General features: G+C 33.2%; 3 protein-coding genes across 4 annotated transcripts; 2 read left to right on the top strand and 1 right to left on the bottom strand.

Moving 5' to 3' along the window:
* Window positions 1–353: 353 nt before the first annotated feature.
* Window positions 354–4,229, top strand: RB195_025884 (uncharacterized protein; the record flags this gene model as incomplete). Of its 2 annotated transcripts, none has more annotated exons than XM_064214208.1 (7): window positions 354–488; window positions 565–736; window positions 814–890; window positions 1,242–1,327; window positions 1,572–1,671; window positions 3,273–3,362; window positions 4,131–4,229. In XM_064214208.1, the coding sequence occupies 7 exons, from the start codon at window positions 354–356 to the stop codon at window positions 4,227–4,229; spliced, it is 759 nt and encodes a 252-aa protein (XP_064070089.1). The 2 variants fall into 2 exon arrangements, with proteins under 2 accessions (XP_064070089.1, XP_064070090.1); XM_064214209.1 differs by lacking the exon at window positions 4,131–4,229 and adding an exon at window positions 4,004–4,111.
* An 8,210-nt stretch (window positions 4,230–12,439) lies between these two features.
* Window positions 12,440–13,388, top strand: RB195_025883 (uncharacterized protein; the record flags this gene model as incomplete). The annotated part of the gene is made up of 2 exons (XM_064214207.1): window positions 12,440–12,493; window positions 13,230–13,388. 2 exons carry the CDS (start codon window positions 12,440–12,442, stop codon window positions 13,386–13,388), a joined length of 213 nt encoding a protein of 70 aa, XP_064070088.1.
* An 882-nt stretch (window positions 13,389–14,270) lies between these two features.
* On the bottom strand, window positions 14,271–19,556 carry RB195_025882 (uncharacterized protein; the record flags this gene model as incomplete). Its single annotated transcript, XM_064214206.1, has 6 exons — window positions 14,271–14,342; window positions 14,412–14,538; window positions 14,616–14,781; window positions 15,451–15,587; window positions 16,246–16,363; window positions 19,523–19,556. The coding sequence occupies 6 exons, from the start codon at window positions 19,554–19,556 to the stop codon at window positions 14,271–14,273; spliced, it is 654 nt and encodes a 217-aa protein (XP_064070087.1).
* Window positions 19,557–20,008: the final 452 nt, after the last annotated feature.

Genomic DNA, 20,008 nt, shown 5'->3' with positions numbered 1-20,008 from the left:
CACCAGTGATACAGCTGCGAATCCCTCATTTCTGCTCATATTTCCAATAAAATATGTAAAAATTGAATATTGAGAGGAGAATTCCTTACAAAAGTGTAAGAAAAGTATAAGGAGGTACACATTGAGTGTTCACAGCTGAGGGTACGGTCCAGAGACTACAGTAAGCTGCGGTGCAGTTCCATAAACTCTTTGATAATGAGCAAAATTTTTGAAAGTAACCGTGAAAATATTTCCCAAGTTCCAGGAGATTCATTTTTTTTTACAGTTCAAAAGTGTCTTTTATAGGGAATTTTTTCATCTCTGCTACTTCCTGTCCCACACCCGACAAGACACTTCACAATACAACGTGCATTATGAACGGTGCAGTCAAGATCATAATAGTCCTGTTCGTTACCCACGAGACATGTCGTACTGTATATTCATCTAATCCGGACAACACTACAAAATGTTTCGAGCAAATGAAGAAGGAGAAAATATTAGCCATAAAGGTAGATAATGAGAAAAAAAAAGGATTTCTCGTTCCAAGAAAATAATGGTACTGAATATTTAATGATACTGTTACAGGATCGTCTTTCAGAAGCATTAGCTTTGAAAAATTTCGACACACTGCGTGTTTCAAAGACAGTGAAATCAAAGTTTTTATCAATTATTCATGGAGTGGAAAAGCATGAACGTCATCTTCGAGGAGTTGAAGAGGAAGTGGAGAAGACATTTGTATTCGCTGTTGATCCTTCTCGTAAGCTTCGTCTATTCTAAATAATGTATAATAACGGCAAGTAAATTATTTTTCTAGAAAAAAAAAAGTTTTTCCAGGAGGAGGGGACCACGGGTCATCATTGGTGGCACATTTTCCAGTATCAGAGCAGACGAAACAGAGGACGATCGCTAAAGTTGGTCCTAAAACATCCTGCATCGTTTTTTTTCTTAAACTGAATACGCTCAAAAAAAATTATAGCTTTCTTTCATGTCACTCTTCAAGTCTTTCTCTCCCCTAATGCTGAGTTAAATGAGGCTAGAGAAGTCGAAATTGTGGTCAAAGAACGGCTACGGAATGGCTTGGTAAAGAACTAGTTAGTTACAATTTAAATACTTATTTAAATTCTTTATTATTTATTCAAATCCATGCAGTTTATGGAGTTTAAATATTATTCATAACCATATTTGGTCGTATTTGGTAAATAATGTGACATTATCGTGTATATTTCATTCTGTATTTATAAATATTTACTTCCGCTTTCCAGGTAGGTGATGAACCAGCAGTAAAAGCTGTACATATCCACAAACCTATGAGGATTTCAATCCAGTTGAAGCCGGATGATCTGCAGCGGTTAGTGCTTGCCGCTTGTTGCATTTGATGAGATCAATTTAAATGTGCTTCCATGTTTGAACGATTCTTCTCTGGATTGCAAAGAATTGGTCATGCAAAATATTTTTCAACCAAAACTCCAAATTTTCAATAACATTACTTTATTATATCCAATTTTTAAAAATTACTCCTCACAAATTTTACTTGTAAATCTCATGAAACATAAGAACTTTTGAATCCTTGATAATTACGAGGATTCTTACAGGTGGTGGACAGAAGATTCCGTTATGGGGTTGTTTGTGGAAGCATTTGTGGACGGTTATAATATTGCGATTCATCCGCAAACCATAAGTGACCCATCTGAGGTTTGTTTATAAATAACAATATGGCTAAGACAACGAAAATGTTGTTTTAACAGTATCCATTGTTTTTTTTTATTTACAAAGAATGGATACATACCAAGGTACATAGATATGTCTGAGTTCCGTCGTCATGGAACTTTCTGGACTTCTTTTTTTAATTAGTTCCGTCAACTTTCGTAAAAAAAAGAGTTTAATGAGAATATTTTCTAACATACAGGTTATTTTTTACTGTTATTTAACGCTCTTATAGCTTTGAATAACTTGTTTTTAAACAGAACTCAAGTTATAACCTCAATTCTGGAAAATTGTTCTCTTTCTGTCATTCATATTTTTCAAATGCAGTTTCCAGTAACTCGAGATTCTGCGCAAGTCTTAAAAAAGTCAAAAAATTTAATTCTGTTATCGGTTCTTCTTGCCTGGTCATTTGTAGTTTTTATGATCATAGAGAGGTAAGGGAAGGATTCTTTTTTCGGATGGTTATTAGCATTTGGTGTCAACAACAAATAAAATCACAAAAGTTTTCTAAGTGGTTATTTTTAACCTGTTTTTAAAAGTAAAATAATCGGATCATAGGATTTTATAGAACATGGTTCTTGGCATCCAGCTCTACTCTTCCGTCTCAGCAAGATCTCGACGAGAAACAAATGTTTGCATGGAGTCTACGATGGAATCAGAATGCTGTCTTCACGACCTTTATGTGGGTTTTGTTGGGTTTTCAGTGATATATTGCCTGGAAAATCCAGAACTCTTATATTCGTTATAACAAGTTCATTACTGTTTTGTTTTCTTGAAAGCAACAGAGATTTGACTTCTAGAAACAACTGAAGGAAACAGAAACAAACGGCTAAAGTGTTTACAACTTTGAGACTCCGAAGATCTCATAACAGAGCTACTCAAGAAGACTGTATCGGCTCTTTTGGATGGATACAGAAAATCTCTAGAGAATAAGAATCTTGTAAAGCCAGACAGGATTTTTCTAAGAAGCTAAGTTCTAGTAAAGCTGCCTTAGTTGCTTTTTTCCTTGTTTCCTTTGAAATTTTGAAATTCCGCGTTTTTTCCGTTTTTGTTTCGTTCTTTTTGGTTTGTAGATCAAAATTTATCGATATCCCACACGTTCACGTAGGTCAACTAGGAAGACCACACAGAACAGAATTCAGAGAAATATGACCTACTAAAAAAATTAAAAGAAGGAGACCGAAAAAGAGTACAATACGATGAAGCGTTGATTTTAAAAGTGCTTCTTTTTGAAAAACTGATCCTGTTAAGTAGTCCCTGATCAGACAGATATAGGGAATCCAGAATTAAAAAATATTTTTATTGACAACTCTCTTAACAATTTTTTTCAACTATAGCTTGTTCTCTTTTATTCGACCATATGCTTCATGTTGATTTCACGTACACTTCAAGCGACCGGAAATGTTCACAAGTTGAGTGAATTGCTGGACAACAACCAGTACAGTTGTTCCATGATGACGCAAATACCAGTTAACATTGTAAACACATTGTTCACGTGATATACCACAAATTATTATAGTTTGTCAACAACCAGTACAATGAATCTGAAAGAGTAATACCGCATTCAAACAAAACGAGGACATATTTAGGTGGATTTTGTGGAATTCGGTTGGGATTTCATTCTTGCTCCACAAAGGTACAATGCTCATATTTGCCGTGGAGAGTGCACAAAAAAAGAGGTTTGTTGAGTTTCTAGTATTTTTTATCTGCTAAACATTGCACTAAAACCTATAAACAATAAGAAAGGAGGAATTAATCTCAAATTCATGGATCCAGACGATTTTTTGAAAGCTTAATCGGAAATCTATGTTGTGAACCCAAGAGATTGTACTCAGAAAGAGACGGCGGATTCTCAATTAGTAGAAAAATGAACTACAATCGGTGATTTCCGGCCATGTCTGTCAACGATTCCTGAAAAAAAAAAATCTATATTTTGTCAAAATATCTGGGCTGTAGTACCACATCGAAGTATGTGCAAAACTGGCAAGACAATTGTTTGTCATTGCCCGAAATTTTCCAAAGGTTTTTTTGAAATGAATTTTCTATTGAGTAAAATTTCTAGAGTTAATTTTCTAGCGCATTAATATCCTCTCACATTAATATCCGTCATATCTGGTAGCCGATTTTCACAGATCCGGTAAACTGTAGAAAAGTCATCTCAGACACGTTGGGTTTCGAGTAATGTCGTTCCAAAAAAAAGTGGGATTAATTGAGGTCAATGAAGGAGATGAGGAATCAATAAATAAATAACGCGGGTGGTAAATAAAACAATTGTTTTAATCCTCCCGGACAGGTCTAATACCAATCTATCGGCCTTCAGAAGAGGCGAACTACTTGGTTGGATGTAGAGCGATTTCAAACCGTCGATCGGATAATCGCAGTCGAAGCTCTTACCGACTTCTCCACATCTCCAAACGGTTATTATTGATCCAAAAATGTTTCTTCAGCTTCCTTTCACTACACATACTCGTCTCGCCAACGAAGCCGCTGTGTCTCCTATCCACGCCAAACCAAACACTGTTGGTTGCTGTCATCCTTCTGAGTAAAATATTTATTTATTTTTTATTTAACACTGAGGTTTATTGAAATGTCATTCGATGCTTTTGTTTTTTTTTTAGGTACGACACCCTAAAAATCGTATATCTTAACCAGGATAATCAGATAACAGTGGCAAATATTAATGGAATGATCGCTAGGAAATGCTCTTGTTCGTAGTAATTTGAAATTGTACTTAAATTATTGTAGCAAGAGTTTATGTACTTTAAGTGTTTTGTATGTGTATCCGTGTTATTTCAGATTGTAACTAAAATAATTTCAATGATTAACACTAGATATTGTCATATGAAAGTAAGTGTTACCAAATGTATTATCAAATAAGTATTATTAAATTGCATCTTTCTGGAATGTAGTGGGATACGAATTAGCGTATTAGAAAGGTTACAGATGTATTGTTTGTATTATTTTATTCTACCTTCATTTTACCCTCTATTTTTCTTATTTTCGCCCTATTGTGTTTCATCACTATTAACATGGATTCCCAAGGTATCCGATATGTGCGCACAGGAATCCACTAAGTAAATTGAGAGCTTCATGTATAAAGGTTAAAATAATAAAAAATGATTTGTGAATACACCTGTTGATAAGCTTAACAATAACAGATTTGTAGTAATTTCACATTAAGAAATCATCAGAAAAAAATCATTCCTTTCAACATCCACAGCTGAAAAGAGTCGAGGAAAATCTGATGCCATCAGTCTTACAGGGAATTTCATTAGTTTCCTGAAGAGCTGCAAATGACCACGTGTGAAGAAGAAAGGTGAAAAAGTTGGAATCAGGAAAATAACTGGTAATTAGCTGAAATCCACGAAAAAAAAAAGATTTTCAATTTAAAACAAAAAAAAAACAAGAATACACTACACTACACTGTTTGTTCGAATATAGTCTAGGATGTCTTTACCTGTATTTAACAGCTTCATCTGGGATTTTTTCAATCAATAAGTGTACCTCCTCTTATGCAAGAAGAACCATTTTTTCTTCTTGGACTTCCTTCTTTGTTTTTGAGAAAAACTAACTTATCATTGAGACATTTGTTTTTGCCACAAATTCCTCTGGAGATATTTTTGAAGACGTTTTTCTCTTCCGTAAGGATGTCGTTCGATGTACTTAGTTATTATATCAGAATATCACTATTCGAAAATTACGACACAGCTTTGCGCAGCCATTTTCTTGGAAACAAAATCCATGGAATTGCTTCAAAATTCGTCATTGAAGGTCATACTTCCTATCTTGCCGTTTAGTAACTAAATGACAGGACGAGAACATGTTGTGTTCTTGTAGGAATCGCGGAAGGATTGCTTTGTGTTAGGATATCAAGAATCCTTGCAGTTCTCCGAATCGAACTTCCAGCTAATTTCACCCCTAATCACATATGTACTACCATACACTGTACTTTATTCATTGATTGATTGGCAATTTTATTAACGTGTTAATTTCGTGAGAATGAATTTCTTTCTTCAACCTTCGTGGCAATAAAATAAAGGCTTTTTCTACCTAAAAAGTTTCGAAATTCAAACTGAAATTAAGTTTTTTCGCTTACTTTCACTGAGAATCGTTTACTATTTTTAAACACGAAAAGAAAACAACAACAAAATGACGGAACACATATACAATAACATTGAACAAACGTAGTACTAAAGTATAAGTATAAACTTTTTTTCAAAGGTAGGCATTAATTTAATAATTAAATTATTGAAGTACTCGTCAAAAAAACCAAGTATTCCAGTGTCAATAAACTCATTTTAAAAATTAATTAATTAATTTGGGCACTCAAAATTACAATCCGAGTTTTAGAATGTTGTTTTTTTTTTAAAGAATCACTGTTTGTCCTCTTGTTTACAGCAAAGGTTGTGACGATAGCAGAAGATTTGTTTCGAGGACATCTAATTGGCGTCGTCACCCATTAGTTCGCCATTAGCGCAGTAATAGCGATTACGTGGATGTACTAGACGAGTGAAGGAATTCTGAACGTTGATCCTTTTTCTTTCGTATCCTCCACTTTTACACTTTCAACAAATTTTCTGGATATCATTAATTCATCATTGATTCCCAGCATTGTATCGTACAATCACCTTATCTTTTAATCGTAAAATTACAATTATCCTTGGAAGTTCCTTGGCCCATTGAAAACCGGTTAAACACATATGTCTGCATGTCTGCTATTTTTCATATATATTTATTCATTATTTTTCTCATATCACTTCATCATCGTCTCGTAAAAGGTTTAACGATTTGTTTATTCAAGTCCAGTTGCGTTTAATTACACTTTCCACGGACAATTTCGTTCGAATTCATTTTGTTCAGTCATGATTTAATCTTTTTCTACCACATACTATTCGTACACTATACTGAGTACAGAAACTTACAAATAAGTAAACAAATTACCGAATTTATTGTCCTCTTTTAAGATAGTCAATGTTTTGAGGGTTTTTAGCAAACATTCACTGATCATATATTATGACCTTGTTCCCAAAAAAAAATGGAACCGTTACAAGTATTATTACTAACTGGTTAGTTTTTAGCTAAAGGTTATCTTTACAAAAAAATTTCTCGACAAAAACGAATTTAAAGCCACAACTTTGGCATAACTTGTGCTTTCCCGAGACGTTTCATTGTTTTCATTACGGATTTATTGGATTTATGCAGCAACAGATCCTCCTCTTCCTATCTCTTCCAGCAATTCCAGTGCATAACACAATAAAATGAAAATTTTTGCATAGTTTCAAAAAAGTGGAAATTCGAAAGTTTCAAAGAAAGTTTTACACAAAATAATTTTTTTTATTTATTCACTTGCACCAGTGGTGCACCAAAAAACGTGAATGCACGTTCTCAGAATTAGAGCAATGAAGAAAAATTGGAAACTAATTTATTGGAAATGAAAAGTGGTGCACTCCTTTCCGTGGCGGAAAAAATATCAAACATGTCATTCTTCTTCTCCAAAAACTGGAAAAACCGCCATCCTTAATTTGACATCCATAAATCGTAGATGAGATTGCTACCACTGTTTTATTTCCGAGCTGAAATTCTTACACTGTTTAAAATTTAACTAGTAACGTTAGTTACGTAGTAAGAATTCCCCCTTCACATCTCTATAGAATATTAATTGACCACTTCTCTCATTTTACTTCAAAATCATAATGTTACAAATTTATTGCTGCCAGGATATATCTCAGTTTCGTTGTGGTTTGAGAAAAAACGCGGAATTCTAAGCACAATAGCCTTTTAATGATTATTATTCCAGAAATATTGTTGATGTATTCGAAATGCTGTAAAAGACTTTTAAAAAATCCAAGCTATACTAGGATGAAGCACCGAAAAAAAAAACTGCAAGGGTTTCTGTCTAGCAATACAACTTCTAGCAATCCAGATTAACAACCATATAAATGTTATCCATGAGTGAGCGTAAACAGTAAACAGCATGGCGAAGTAATGTTGTCATTTCCACAGCTCTCATTTTTATTTCAGTACGAGTTCCATGATGAATTCTCATGTAAATCTCTGTGTAAGCCAGGAACATACATCTATGAAATTGTTACCTCTATTGAATTTTTGTCTTCGCGTAGTCGTATATTCTCAGTGCATAATTACATTTCCAAGTGGTAGTATCCTTAAAATAATCCATATTGTTTACATAGTTGCCATCCTTGTGATAACTATACACATGGATTTAGCTTGAGGGACCTGTGTGTCACACGCAGATTAGGTTAAAGGCTGGGATTTGTTACATCTAACCCAATTATGACTCTTTTTTTGAAGAAAAATTTTTTATTTGGATTTGAAAAACCTAAAAAATAAGGTTTTTTTGTGTTTTGATAAAGTAAGATAGGATTGTTGTCAACCTGAAACTTACCGAAGCCCATTATTTTGTGTTTAAAATAATCATGGTAAAGAGGTCCCAAGTCGAACTAGAAATCTCCTCTTTCGTAATTTCTCATCCATAAAATGTGTACCTGAGGAGATATCTCATAAGAGTAGTAGCGAAATGTCACTTTTCAAAGTTACTCCTTCTTTAGTCCAGGAAAAAAAGTGCTTTACAATAGTTTTTTGTTCTTAATTTTAAATTTTATGAAACAATTATGATACATTTTTACTAAGGGTGCAAAGTAACACACATATCATCCTCAGCCTAGGACATTTACGAAATCCGAGATGTGAAGCGGGCCGTGCCTGGAATTTCTGGATCGGATATCATCGGGCTCTCAGGGGTTCGTACACATAGCGTTTTGTGAGAACTCAATAATTCAATATTTTAATTTATGTTGCAGTTTTTTTAGTGAGGAAAAACGGATAATAATATGTGGATTTTAAGAAGCTTATGAGTTAAAAGTTTTACAATTTCCACGAATCCACGTTGCTCCGTTCAGCTAAGCTTCTGCCTTTACACTCATTTGATTAGCATGCTGCTTGCTCAAGCGCGATTCTAAGGGAATGTTTGTAACACCGGTGTGAGTGAGAGGTTCTTGTGTTATCCTCCAACGTTTTCCTCACCGTTTCTCATGGAATAATGTTCCAAAATCCGATAAGTATTTCATTTTAAACTAATTTTTAGTTGTCTCATTGAATAAATAGTGTTTATTAATTGAATTTAAAAACCATGGACAATTATAATTCCTGCATTTTGGGAGCATATACTCAAATCACTTTTCTTTCAAAAAAAAATTCTTGATATCATAATCCTACGAGTTAATTTATTCCAAATATATTTTTGAAATCTTTTAAATAAAAATACGACTGTGTGAAATTTTAAATAGATATATAACCTATCCATTCATTTTTAAACCTTTCCGGATCGAATAACTTTCCTTAGTGCTCAAATATTTAGAGATGAGGTTAGGAGTTCAAATTTTGCCAACGCCTCCTTTATCTTCATACTCTTAACTTTGTTTTATTCTATTTTTTTTTTCTTATCTGTGCAAGATTTGTTTCTCTCTACGAAGTTAGCCGAAAAGCTGCAAAACACCTTCTCCCTTTCAAGAAATTCGGTCACGCGATAACAAGAGAACGCGAATGAAATTGTTGCTCCTTTTATTTTTCTTTACCAGTTCAATATGATTACTAACAAATAAAAAACAAATGCTATAGTTGGAAAGACATCTTTGAAAATATCTTATTTTCACTCTCTTGGAATAGAGAAAAGAAAATCTTGCTGCTAAATTCGTTTAATATTTCAATATCCAGAAAAATATGTCGTTTGTACTGCAAACAATAGCAGGTTACACGTTGAACTCTTTCATAATTACTGTTGCTTATGGATAGAAAAATCTGAAAAAAGCTTAGAGGAAACAATCTTCCTTCCTTCATTTCATACTATCGACGTCTGAAAATCCAGAATGATGGCGAAATAACTGAGTTCTTTAACGTCATTTTTTTTATTTATGTTCCTTCAGTTCCTAATGTTTACTTTTTATTTTGCATTTAATTCCGACTATTTTCAGTATGTATTCACTTATTTTATTTGTTTATTTATTTACTTTTCTAAGTTCTTCTCGATATTTCACCATAACTCTCAACAAGAATCCGACTTGTTCTTTCATATTCACATGCGCACTTCCGTATCGGATGCTAAATGTTTTGCTCACAATGGACTTATTCTTGGAGTCTACCTCCTTATGAACTCGCATCAACACCAACCACTCCTCTCAGTTTTTTTTTTTGTTTTTTATACACCAGAAATACTACTCTGTATACATTTATGGTAAGGTATACATGGATAATACTGTAGGTTAAATTCTACGAATTATGTCACAGACCCGTCATTTTTTTACATAAGCCCCTACGTCATTCACATTTATCCTTACCTTAGATACCGTTAGTACCACTATCAGTGGCTTTCTGGATTATATCCCCTTCTATTTGTGGAAATCCAAAATGTGTGCAGTGGATAATTGACAGGTTTATAAAAAAAATAGTCTGTTGTAGTCCGAGACAGTGATGAACAGAACTTCCTACATAAATTTTCAGGAGATGAAGTTGTAAAAATGGGACACAGTACGTGGTTCCATAGTATTTCATCGCAATTCCATTAAACCCGGAAACTTCTAGAATATGTGTACGTCACCTTTGTATACGTTACCATAAACTTTGTACATCAAATCTCATTTGTATCCTGAACAGTATCCATGGATACTGCTTCATTCATTGACTCAAAATCTCCTAAAAGAAATTAAAAGATAAAAATTCTGAAGGTCGAGTTGATTACATCCATGCAATTTCTCACTTCCTGACTTGTATTCATCACGTCTGGATAGTTGAATAGTCCTCTAGCATCAGCTAAATTGTTTAAAATAGATGTTACTATATAATACCCTATTAATTTTACAAAAATGTGATTGTACTTCTAATGTAGTAGACGCAGCAGAATTATTCCATCTGGAAAGTATACGATAACAATTAAGATTGTGCACTTCTGGAATAAGGATTTAATAATTACTACAGCTAGGTAGTAAAGATCAACGAATTTCTAGTAAAGTAACATTTGAAATGTATTTATGTAAGCATCGCCAACTGCTCCAATACGACATCATCCTGACAGTTCATCCTTTTTTTTTCAACATCTATTAGATTAAGGTGTGAGTTTCTAAAAGTTCTGTGAAAGTTCTGGAAGCGTGCGAGTACAACAAAAAATAAAATAAAATCACTTCCGGGAGAGTTTCTCTTTATAGTGGGTTTTATTTTTTAAGAAAAAAACTTTTTTTCTTCTTTATTAGATCCTTGCTCATTTTTTTCCACGGAATGTGCTAGCGAGTTGTAGGATTCTCAGTAGTGCATCAAGGACAGGATTGATCTACATGGATCTGCTAATTCAAATTCTATTTGTTCAGAATCAAACAGATAGCTTTTAAATTAATGCAAAAAATTACATTTTAACTGGAGTTTTCTTCGTATTCCTTAATAATTTTATGGATTAACATCTTGTTTCTGTTCTTCTCGGTCCTCATTCAATTCTCAGCCTCCATGTGCTCTCGTTTTTACTGTTGCCGCTTTCTTAATCGATAGTTGCGGTTTCTCTCGACAAATTAATTTGAAAATTTTAAAAAATCCATAGGATATGTGTTGTTCTTCTGGATGCTTCTGTTACTACGCTGTGATCTATGTTCTATATACCAGGACCACATTATTTTTAGTACTGTTCCACGATCAATGCGATAAACTCAGCACGTCCTGAAATTTTCCGATGTTCTATGCCTGTCTAGCGACATTCATTTGCTTCACAATTGGTTTAGTCGGAATTATTTTGTCATTTATCGATTTGGAAAGGTATGTGATCATTTAGGGTTTACGGTATATTCTGTATGGAAGAAATCCAATATGTTGTAGGATATAAGTACTCAAACGTTGTAAAATTAGATATTAATACGGTAATGACGGTACTACTTTATTATTTATACTAACATATTTGTGTGATTCTTCGTGATTAAAGATAATGATTCTTTTCTTTCACTTTAAGTCTTTCTTTTCTAATATTTTGATCAATTAATTATTAATATTTTCAATTTCAATCTTTTAATTATTAATATTTTCTAATATTTTACCGTTTTTTCTTTTCTTTTCTGTTATGATTCCAATATTTGTCGATATTTCTTTACCTTCTTTGTCTTTCCTGAATATTTTATGTATTTTAAATGATTTCTCAGCTGAAGATCTTCCAAGGGAACCACTTTCAGAAATTCAAGAATTTATTTAGGTGGAATTTTGGTCTCTATTTTGCGTTACTCTCCGTTGTTGGTACTACAGTATCAGTGGCTTTCTGGATTATATCACCTTCTATTTGTGGGAATCCAAAATGTGTGCAATGGATAATTGACAGGTTTATAAAATTATATAGTTAAGATTTTTATTATAATTCAATACTTACTTCGACTGGAGCAGCAAGAATTTCACCTTGTGTTTTTTTTTTCCCAAGTATCAAATATCCTTGGTTTTTTGAAACAGGATTGACGTCATGGCCGGTCTCAATTATTCATAAATTTGAAAGATGAATTTGATATGGAAACGGGAGATTTATTACATTTTGAATTCTTGACAACTTTGACAATGTCAGCTCTTCAAGTTTTTTTTTTCTCGGAAGAGGGGGTGGTAATCAATTTTCAGTAATAACTACACCCGGCGCAATCTACTAATGAAATGATTTGAAAAAACATTTTCTCGTCGTCGAAATGGCAAAGAGACATTCTTCCAGAAAAAAATACAGGTTTTAGGTATGGCTACAAGGCCGATCCTTGCCGAAATTGCCTTCTCCAATTTTATAGCAGAGGTAATTTTTTTAATAAAAAATTCCAATACATATTCTATGATGGTAGAACTAGGCGAACGCCAAAATTTCAGTAATCGATTTGTTCATTCTTCTCAAATTTCAATAAGCTTACACCTTTTATTAGCACAGTAATTGTCGATTTATTTATTTATTTATTTTTCCAAAAATTTATTTTGATCTTTATATCTTGACTGATTATTGAGCAAATGCATGTTCGAGGTTCATTGTGGGTGCACAACGTTAATAAAAATAATCCTCTATGAATTTCAATTAGAAACTAATCAGTTTAAAATTTGGCTAAAAATCATTGATGACGACCAATGCTGTCGGACCTGAAAATTCTTTTATCATTTTTTTTCGGAATTTCCCTTTTCCTTCACGAAGTAAAATTCCAAGCAGATATTTAACGAAGAGGAAGTAAATTAGGTACAGATTTTAACCAGTTAGTTAACATTCTGACGTCTACGTCACAATCTTTTTCGGACCACCAGAGTTAGATTTCAGCCAAAACAGAATATATAGTAAAAAAAAAACTTTAGAAAGGAGGCGTTTCTGGGAAGAAGAAGAAAGCAGTAACAACGGAAATGTAAACGGAGATAAGCGATACAGACGTGGTGCCAGGAAACGACAGAAACCACCTTTGAACAGAGCATGGACAGTACATGTTAGTACAAATTTATCTTTTAATTTTCTCCTTCGGAAATTATTTGTGGTTCTTATAGTAGTCAGTGTTTAGGCTCGTCCTGGAGAAGCTAGGAAAACTCAACGAACGTTCAGTGTTCGAGCACCTATAAAGAAACAAGAAATACGAACTGTTGTCACGGAATCAACATCTGCAAATATTTTACTTGCTGACTCAAGTGGTCAGGATTGTACAGATATAGAAATTGTTTGATAAAAAAAGTCAAAATTTCAACAACATCCTCCTTAAATTCTCGGAGATTGGTGGAGATTTTTCAAAAAAATAAGAATTGAGACTTGGGACCCAGTTTAAGTAGTGAAACCATTTCACTGGAAAAGTATTTTGCTACGTAAAAGCAAATGACATGATAAACTCATTACAGTAATCAGTGAAATCAAAACAGTATCCGTTATCCTGTACATTTTTTTAATATTATATGATTCGTCAAGTTTTACTAGTCTCCCACATACATAAATATCCATAAAATTCGCAATAAAATTCATAAATTCATAATCACATACTCATAAATATTATTTCTCATTACTTTTTCATGTGCTGTATATTTATTATTTGAGAAATAATGTGTCTCTGAGATAGGTTAGGATAGCTCATTGACCTGAATTTTTGGAACATTTTCATTATAACATATTACGAATAGTTTCAATGATTTTTTTTTCAGAGATTTCACATACTTTGTCAGGGAATTGTTCTCTTTCTTTCTCAACAATCATTTCATTGAATTTTTGAAATAATTTTTAGTTCCGAATACAAACAAGAAATGAAAAGCTAGTCAAGGAAATTCAACGGAAAATTTTACGAATCATAGCAGCAAAGCGGCCACATCAGAGTCTCTTCATTTAGAACAGATCAACGAAATAATCTATTACTATTAGATGAGCGAAAAAGAAAGAAAAGAAAAGAAAAAGAAAAAGAAAAAAACTACATATACACTATGTATTCACTATATACTAGCCTATACAACATACTGTATGTATCTACAATACAATAAAATGAATGATGAACTGTATTAGTACCCATGACAGATAAAATACTCAAAAATGAGCTCGTCAATAGCACCGGTTGATCAATGTACGTCTAGAAAAACATTCGTCTGGAAAAATCATTCCAATGATATGTGGACGATATTGGCTCTTGAGTGATTACAGGCTAAAAAAAATATTGGATACGAATAGTAAATAAAAACGAATGACATAATGAAAGATCCCGAAAAATTACCGTATACTTTCGAGCTTCACTCAAAATTGTTTCCGCTAAAGGATTTGGCATATTTTTCAACGCTTCCTGCATTTTATCAAGTCCATGTTCTCCAAATTTTTTGTACATGTGAGCTATGAATTTCGGACTGAAAAATATACATATTTTATATATTTTTATATTTTAATAATTGAGAGAGAGAGATTAAGCGAGATTGAACTCTACCTAAAATGAGCATTAAGCGCTTCAGCGATAGCATCGGCAAGCGTTTCCGGTTTAAGTTTGCAATCCTCGGATGGCATTTCATTTTCCAAGTATTGATATAATTCTCGTTGAAGCGATGGGATCTGGAACCGGTGTGAGCAATGGATCAGTGCAGCGAGATTTGTGTCTGAAAATGTAACGTTTACTATTGAATAGAACTGTAATGCGGAATTTCTTTTAATTTCCCCTACTTCTTAAAAAAAACAACTGATCAAATGAAATTCCTAAGGAGATTCTGTTCAGATTCTGCTAAGATTGCCAACTATGGAATTGCAAAAAGTATCCTAGTTTCTCGTGTAAAAGGCCACCTGGTCTCAGCAGGATAATCCTTGAAGTTTCTGATAGGAAATTGGGAGATTTTTTCGTGGATCCAATTTCCTTTTATTATGGAGTTTTTCTCACGTTCATCTATATGTTTGTATATTTATATTATATTTGTTTATTTATTTCATTATTTTTATTTTTTATTGTTTTACATATTTGTTTGTATATTTTATTCAACTTAAACTTAACTAGAACTTAACCAAACTTTTACTTTAATTTGATTCAATTTTCTTTTCTATGAAACTAGATTTGTACAAATAATTAAAATTAGGGTACATTAATGTTATAGAAGTTCGACTTTTCTTCCCAAAAAAAAGGTTCGGTAAGAAAAGCGGAGATGACGTTTTTAAAGTTATGTTTCATTCAGGATAAAACTAGCATGATTTACGGATTTGCAGAAATCCATCGACATGCAACTATGAATTTTTATTGTGGGGGGAAAAACTAACATGATAGTGGGAGTTTTCTTTACCTCCAATACGTTTTTGTCGCAAATAATTAGCATCGGGGCAAATATACTCCAACATTGCGACCACATCAGCATAGTCAACATCCTTGATATGTACACATCCTTCACGTGCTTCCGTAAAATTTTGATCGAAGCAAATCCTAGAAAAAAATACAGAAGAAATTAGAAATAAGTATAGGAGAAAGTTCAACTCTTCTTTTTTTCTTTGCTAATCCTCTGACGACATATGTAGTTGAGAAGTGACAGTGTTTCATAGGAAACAATTTAATTATCAATTTTAATTAAATGTCGCGTTAATATTAATATTAATTTCATATTAAAGTCAAATATATTGCAGTTTAATTTTTGCAATAATAACATGTTAATTTAAATGAATGCCTTTGGAAGAATTCGTGCATGACCTTCCATTAATGTCATATTTGCCAACAATTTCACTTTCTTTTTTGGAAATTCGTTTTCTCTGCTATACTGAACAAGTTGAATGAATCTTAAGCAGACGCGGCTATTAAAATTTGGTTAATTTTAACCGTCACCGGAGGCGCCTCCGGACTCTAAACCTCATTATGTCATCTCCTCAACATGGACACCTCCCTCTTCGCTCAGTTCCTTGCCCCAACCGCGAACGCATCGCAGTCGTTCATGTAAACATAAGTGAAGCTGTTCATTACTTCTCAAAGTGGTCCTGTTAGGAAAGAAAACTACAAATAATACTGTAACTTATGCACTCCAGGAGCGATAATTCCAGAAGACATAAATCCAACGAATTAACTTAAGACTTCTTAAGTAAGGATAAATCACCTGTTGAAGTATGGTGATAATTCCGCCATCCAATGTGCATTCACAAACAGTGAACCGCCACAGAGAACAACCTCAAATTGTCGAAGAGTGGAGGTTGACGCGAATTCACACATAAAAACTGAAAATATACAAAATCACACTTTCCTTTTTGTTGCAGCAGAGTAAAGGAGGACGAATTTAAAAAAAAAAACTAATGATTCTCCGCACAATATGAAACGACAATAGAAGAGAATTTTTCATTGAACTTATCTCAGATAAGAGATTAGAGATGTAAAATGTGAAATCCTGGCGAACAAAAATATTAGGTACACGAAAAGAATTGGGAATGTTTATTGGAAGCAGTTTTTTTTTTTTTTTACTTGAACTCGCCCCTTGTAAGTAGCCGCGATTATTGTCATTACTGTTATTCATTATAAATATTAAGGATTGAAATTAAAGTAAAAATAGAAGGAGAGTTGATGTAGGCGTAAAATAAGATTAATACTAGAAATATCTTCGAAAAAACTTGATCGAAATTCCAAAATAAAGTTAGGAAGAAGTGGTTCTAACAAGAATTCAGATATTGCATCAAAACAAAGCTAAAAGTACAACAAAATTGTGTCCGTAAAAATATGTTTGGACGATTTTACAGCGAGAACTAAAAATAATGTGTGAATCAACTATGGAACCGTTATGAATCATCAGGATCACATGTACTGGTCACTGCCATCCGATAAAAATAGCAGTAAAGTACGTGCGCATGTGACAAAATAAATAAATACCAATCATCCGGAAGAGAAAATAACAAACAGCACTTTAAAATAATTGTTATTGATTATTAAACTAATTGAAATGTTCATGTTCATAGTTTAGTTCCAGAATTTTTGAGATCTACATAACTGATTGATAGGAGACTTATAAACTGAGGAATTTTCAAAAATCAACTATGAACTGTATAGGATTTTTGGAAGACTAATGATAGAAGGAGTAGACTGGGATGCCGTAGGAGATCATTTGCAACAAATCCGGAAAAAAAAACCACAAATAACGGTTTTTTATATATCTCCAAAGGAGCATTTCTCAAAATTAGAAGGGATCCAAATTATTTTCTCGTAATCATTTATCCATACTACAACCAGAGAATAAAGTAGTAGATTTTATTAAATAACCTGTGATTGTAAGATATTCTGTTATAAAATATCTTCATAACATGTAATTCTTAATAAATAACAAAATTTTTAAATATTGAACGGAAAAATTTATTATTTAATTTGGTTAAATTTCTACAATTACCTTCCTATATTTTTATACTATCTACATTTACCTACTTACTTGTATGTTGTTATAGCAAAATGAAAATCTATTTCTAAGTTCATTTTGGCTTTAGTAGGCCTAACACAGGGAAAAATTGTGAAAATGAGACATTGAAGACTTTCAAAGGAAACAAACGAAGCATAAACTATGTATAATTGCTGCAAATATTCTTTTTTCTTTGTATTCATAAGTACATCGAAAATAAGAAACAATCTAGAACGTTCCAAATAGGTGAACGGTAAGAAAATTCTAAACAAAGGAGATTACTGTAAGTAAAAGGAAATCTTTAAAGTACAAGTATAAAAAATGCAGAAAAACAATGGCAAATTGGGGGCGATGACCTTAGAATGAAGGAAAAGTGAAGTAGAGCGTTTGAAATTCCAGTAATTCCTCATTTTTCAAATTTATATTGAAATAAATACAGTTATAAGAAGTTTTTTTTTTTTAAAGTAGGAATATTTTCAAATACAATGTTTCTATACAATATGGGAGTCTCATTAAGATTTGTCTAGATGAGAACTTGAGTAAAAATTAAATTCTCGATGAAATAATACTTAATACAGATATGATACAATCTAAAATACAAGAGAATGGGTTTTTTTTCAAAAGAGTATGTTTATGTACCTATATGTATTAACATTGTAGTATTTATATGCTATGAACAAAAAAAAAAGTAATACGACAAGTATCAGCTAATTAGTTCCACAATTGTAAAAACAGGTTATGTTTAATAGATAGATACTGTAAACTATTAAAATCGTTCCATTGTTATGTGCTGTTATTCAAAACGGCAGAATTGTAGAGAGTAGGGTCGGCTACGGTGGAAAGTGGAAGCATGTTTGGCGTAGAACTCAAGAATGTCACCGACGAATAGTTTGAGCGCAAGAATTTAAAGTGCGATGAAAAATGATGTGAAATGAAATGTTGTAAATTCGACCCGGTTAGCATGATGACACCGGTTAATGTCGACAGTTTAATCATCATCCGACGATCAGCCCCTGGTAAACGTTGTTTGCCTGACGAAACGCGGTGAAACGCGTTCGACATCACACGAAAACTCGTTTCATGTCAACTGGCTTCTCGTCAACTCTCTCTCTCTCTCCTCATTTAATCTCTTTAAAAAAAATAATAAGAATTTAAACTTGTACACGTTGAGATTTTATAAGCAAATGATTCATTTACAAAAACACTAACTTATTAGACATTCGACCTCATTTAAAGGCATCACCCCACGAATCTGAGGTGGTGCAGATTTCAGGTGGAGTATTCGTAAACAGGATGGGAGTCTACGGAGAGGTGGTTGATTCCGTCCATTTCTTCCCAATTGCCGTAAAAAACGCCCCGGAAGATACGGCTTCATTCGTTTTGGCGCACCATTTCGTACAAGAGGTTCGATTGGAGCGCGCCAGTCTTGTGCGGCGCCGCATCTTCCGGGCCGTTTTTTACGGCAATTAGCAAGAAATGGACGGATTCACCTCCCTCTCCGTAATCTCCCATCCAGTATACGAATACTCCACCTGAAATCTGCACCACCTCAGATTCGTGGGGTGATGCCTTAAATATTCATTGTGGCGAACATCCAGACCTCCCAACAAGAATCCTACAAATCCCATAAACACTCGGGGTTGAACCGCACTACTGATTCGCTGCGCTCACTACTGATCCAAAAACTAGCTATATCCTTTAATAATTAATTTCATAAAATATGCTATTTTCTGCCTTTTCCACAGAACTCTGCTTTTCCTTCCTCTTTTTCTTTTTTTTTTTCTTTGAAGCGCATAAAATGTAGTTTTTAATGTGCGTAGAATTAATTTCTTCCACATTCTCCACACTGCAACACGAAGAAGGACCATCCAAACGTGAAAAATCAATAAATCGTAGATTAAATTTTGCGATTAAGCACAACTCTGGTTCTACGTTCTTGAAAAATGAAGAAAAAACATTGTATTTAAAGATAAGAGGTCCTGCTTAGCCAGCTACATACCTCCTCTCTTGTAAACTTGCTCCTCTCTCCTCATGTTTCTTTCGCTCTATCAACTGTGTGAGAAGGTCAACTGGTTTATTTTCTCTCCTTAAAATTTTCCGGATAGTTTTTTTACTAGATATTGACGAAGCTTTAAAAAAATGAGCGAACCACTGCGAAACCAGATTGGAATCGTTTGTGTGTCAGTCGAATTATCAGAAGGGCACGTATTCAATTTGCTTACAATTTCATTACAAAAAAAAAATCGAGAAAAATTGAAGGATATCACTAATTAGTAAGGAAAAGAAATAATATCCTTATTGTACTATAACAGGAAGATTGAAAGTAATGGAATCCAGATATCAGAAAACATGATAGTGAATGCAGTGTGAAGAACTGATAAGGAAATGGTAGATGTTTTCAAAAGACAACATTTCTTTTTGGATTGATTTGAAAGAAATAGTTCCATGTCAAAAAAAAAGATGTAAGATAAAGAATTTAATAAAA

Source organism: Necator americanus, chromosome X (genome assembly GCF_031761385.1).
Source record: "Necator americanus strain Aroian chromosome X, whole genome shotgun sequence".
NCBI classification, from domain to species: Eukaryota; Metazoa; Nematoda; class Chromadorea; order Rhabditida; family Ancylostomatidae; genus Necator; species Necator americanus.
This window is presented reverse-complemented; position numbering and strand designations above follow the sequence as displayed.